We start from the raw sequence: 3,103 nt of genomic DNA, 5'->3' as shown, positions 1-3,103 counted from the left end.
ACCTTGAAATTTAGGGTTTCAGAAAGAACACATCAACACATTTGCACTCAAAATTTCAAGTGTAATCTGATCTTTCATTGCTACTGTTCAAAACTAAACTGTACTTTAGTGCAAAAGCTAATTAAAAGTTGTCTGTAAACTGCCTGTTTGATTGCAGCCACCCACAAACAAACTATATATAATTGCGAGTGACTGTAAACAAACTACATAAACAAGCAAACATGTCTTAATTGCTGTTACAGTTTTATGCATCTTTGCGGCCACCCGCTGATCTCATGGGAACAGAGATGTACTGAGATGCACTAGGTGTTTGTGTTTGTTGTGCCGATATTGAGCAGATAATGGGAAAACATCATAAACAGCAAATAAACAGAAATCCAAGCTACAGGCATTTCAGATATATGCACGTTTATTTACAAATCAAAAACATTCCATTTAAATAAAATATATCTACATTTGTTCTACAAAAAAAAAAAAAAAAACTGAAGGCACTTGTTATGGTGGCCTAGGAAATAGACATGTGTGGACTTGTTTAGCGTCACAGTTTGGTGCAACGTTACCATTTATTCATAGCAGAATAAATGTAAATGATATAAACCCACTTACTGATGCATCCCAAAACACCAGAGAGTCTGAATGAAAATGAACTGTGCGACTGAGGTGAGAGTGTATAGAAATGATGTCTAATGTAAGAACAGACTGCCCATGTACTCACAGAGCACATTAGAGGTTCACAAACTCTAAACTTCTGTTCCGTCCCGGTTGTATATGAGGTTATTGACACTGAAATGGTTGGAGAGCGAGTTGATCAAGCCACTGTTGTTATGGGATGCGGAGTAGTAGTTCAGTCTGTTGGTGTTGAGATGGCTTGGTTCTGACGGAGGGGCAATTTCATGTCCTGACATGCCGTGCGTAAAATCCCCCAAGTGTCCAGAACTGACGTCTCTGCTTCTGATCCCGTTGCCGTTTCCAGCCATTATCGAGTTCATGTTACCGATAAAGTTGTTAAAACACGGGCTGTGCTCTGCGGACGGTGAGGGGGACGATTTGGGTTCGCTTGAGGTCGGAGAGTTCTGGAGGCTCTGCGGGGACGCGCTCATCAGACTCGCCGTGTCCGCCAATTTGAGCGCGTCCTCGGACTTTACCGACAGGCTACTGGCGTTTCCGTCAGCTCTTCTCTTCCTCTTCCTTCTGAAGTTGCCGTTATCGAACATTTTCTCGCAGTTGGGGTCCAAAGTCCAGTAATTTCCTTTCCCTTAAAAAAAATAAACGGGAAAGCATGTTAGTATTGCACTAAAATCTAGCGCGTAATTAATTACGCACACCAAACTAATTCGAATGGAATGTTTGAAAAAAAGAGCATTCGAACTTACCAGGGTCGTCCTCATCCCGCGCGACTTTCTTGAAACAATCGTTCAAGGATAGATTGTGTCTTATGGAGTTCTGCCATCCGGCTTTGCTTTTCTTATAAAAAGGAAAGTTGTCCGCCACATACTGATAAATCTGACTGAGCGTCAGTTTCTTATCCTGTGCGTTCTGAATAGCCATCGCAATCAGCGCTGAATAGGAGTAAGGCGGTCTAACCATCTTGAAAAGTTCTTGCTGACTTGAAATGGACAGCCAACCGAGATCCGCGCTTCCGAAGCCGGTGGGAGGAGGAAGAAACTGCCGCTGGTTCGACCCAAATCCTGACTGAATGTAAGAGCCTCCGTTCGGGCCTGAGAGATAGGGGGATGAGGTGATACCTGGGCTGTTCATCCACAGGTACGGGTTGGCTGTGGCTGAGGTGTATTCGCCGAGTCCGTAGCTGGAAGGATGCGCAGGTGGCCTCTGCGCGTGGTGGTGGTGGTGGTGGAGGTTCTGTTGGTACATGCTGAAGTTGGTGTCGCAGTACACGGTCATGTCCAGGATGTCCTGTGCGTTGTGGTGCTGGAGGGGACTGGTCTGCTGGCTCGACGGCTGCTGCCCGAACGCGTTCATAATCCGTTCTCCCTCTAGAAACATGAGTTTCACCGATCAGACCCGCTGGGTGTGCTCGTCTCTGAGGGTTTACTCGTCAGGGGAGGGGTATTTAACCTGAAAGTGAATGAACTGCTGGTTGGCAACCCCTCCCACTGTCACACTTCTCCTCAATTAACTTCATCCAATATGCATCAATCTGGCGTCGAGGTCATTCATGTGATAAGCATTGGAGATTCATGCTGAACCAAAAAAAGGGTTTAACTAAAGATTACAAACAGGGATACTTAACTCATTCATTAAAATGTAAAACAAAATTATTTAAAAAAAAGAATAGGTTACGGTTGAGTGGCCAATGGTCAAACTTTTCATGTCTTTAACAAAATACCCCCACACACACACACACACACTTACTTACTTACATTACATACAGAATGTTCGAGTCCACTGGACCCGGGGCTAATAAAAGAGTGGAAATTTTAGGTTCTGTGTACCTTCACTCTGTCCTCCTATACTGTCTGGGACTGCTATTAGTATGTATGTATATGTGTGTGTGTGTGTGTGTGTGTGTGTGTGTGTGTGCGTGTGTGTGAGAGAGCGAGAGAGAGTCTGTAAAAGTGTGAGTGTAAGTGTGAGTTTTGTGTTTCTGCCCCTGCCATTCCCGCACAAGGTTGTAGCACTTTAATTCATAAATGTGATCTAACAAAGGTAAAGGGCAAATTTTGACCATATCTGTTTATATTGCTTGTAATTACGATGAGGTAAACATCTGTTGAGTGTTTATTTTAACATATCATTTTTGATTGAGTTGAATTAAAAACCCAAAACTGCAGCGGGTCCACGAACACTGGCTGAGTAACAAAAATATGAACACCACACAAGGGTTAAGTGGATCACAACGTTATTCCAATTTAAGATGATTTAATTCATGAAACCAACAAGAAAACAAGCGTTTGTGTAACATTTAACTCAAAATCTCAATTGATGACAACTGAAATAAACATCTAAATGTTTTTGGGTGGAAATGGTGTTTGTCAATGAAATGAGACGTTTAGTTTGGACAGAATGTAATGATGTATTATCATCACTTAACATGAAATTAGTCTAATTGGTCGAAACCCCTCCCCCCATCCTATGTAAATGT

At 42.8% G+C, this 3,103-nt stretch overlaps 1 protein-coding gene across 1 annotated transcript; it reads right to left on the bottom strand.

Annotated features, from left to right (window-relative positions):
- Positions 1-412: 412 nt before the first annotated feature.
- On the bottom strand, positions 413-2,284 carry foxi1 (forkhead box i1). The gene is made up of 2 exons (XM_058794119.1): positions 1,374-2,284; positions 413-1,255 (listed from the first exon to the last, which is right to left on the bottom strand). The coding sequence occupies exons 1-2, from the start codon at positions 2,002-2,004 to the stop codon at positions 741-743; spliced, it is 1,146 nt and encodes a 381-aa protein (XP_058650102.1). The 5' UTR covers positions 2,005-2,284; the 3' UTR covers positions 413-740.
- Between the last annotated feature and the right edge of the window lie 819 nt (positions 2,285-3,103).

The sequence above is a fragment of the Onychostoma macrolepis genome, chromosome 12, assembly GCF_012432095.1.
Source record: "Onychostoma macrolepis isolate SWU-2019 chromosome 12, ASM1243209v1, whole genome shotgun sequence".
Taxonomy (NCBI): domain Eukaryota; kingdom Metazoa; phylum Chordata; class Actinopteri; order Cypriniformes; family Cyprinidae; genus Onychostoma; species Onychostoma macrolepis.
Note: the sequence above shows the minus strand (reverse complement) of the source record. Positions and strands in the feature narration are given on the sequence as shown.

Coding starts and splice junctions, on each gene's coding strand:
- foxi1 (XM_058794119.1), bottom strand. CDS start 2,004: ATGTTTCTAGAGGGAGAACGGATTATGAACGCGTTCGGGCAGCAGCCG. Junction 1,256..1,373: donor GCGGGATGAGGACGACCCTG/GTAAGTTCGAAT, acceptor ATTTTTTTTAAG/GGAAAGGAAATTACTGGACT.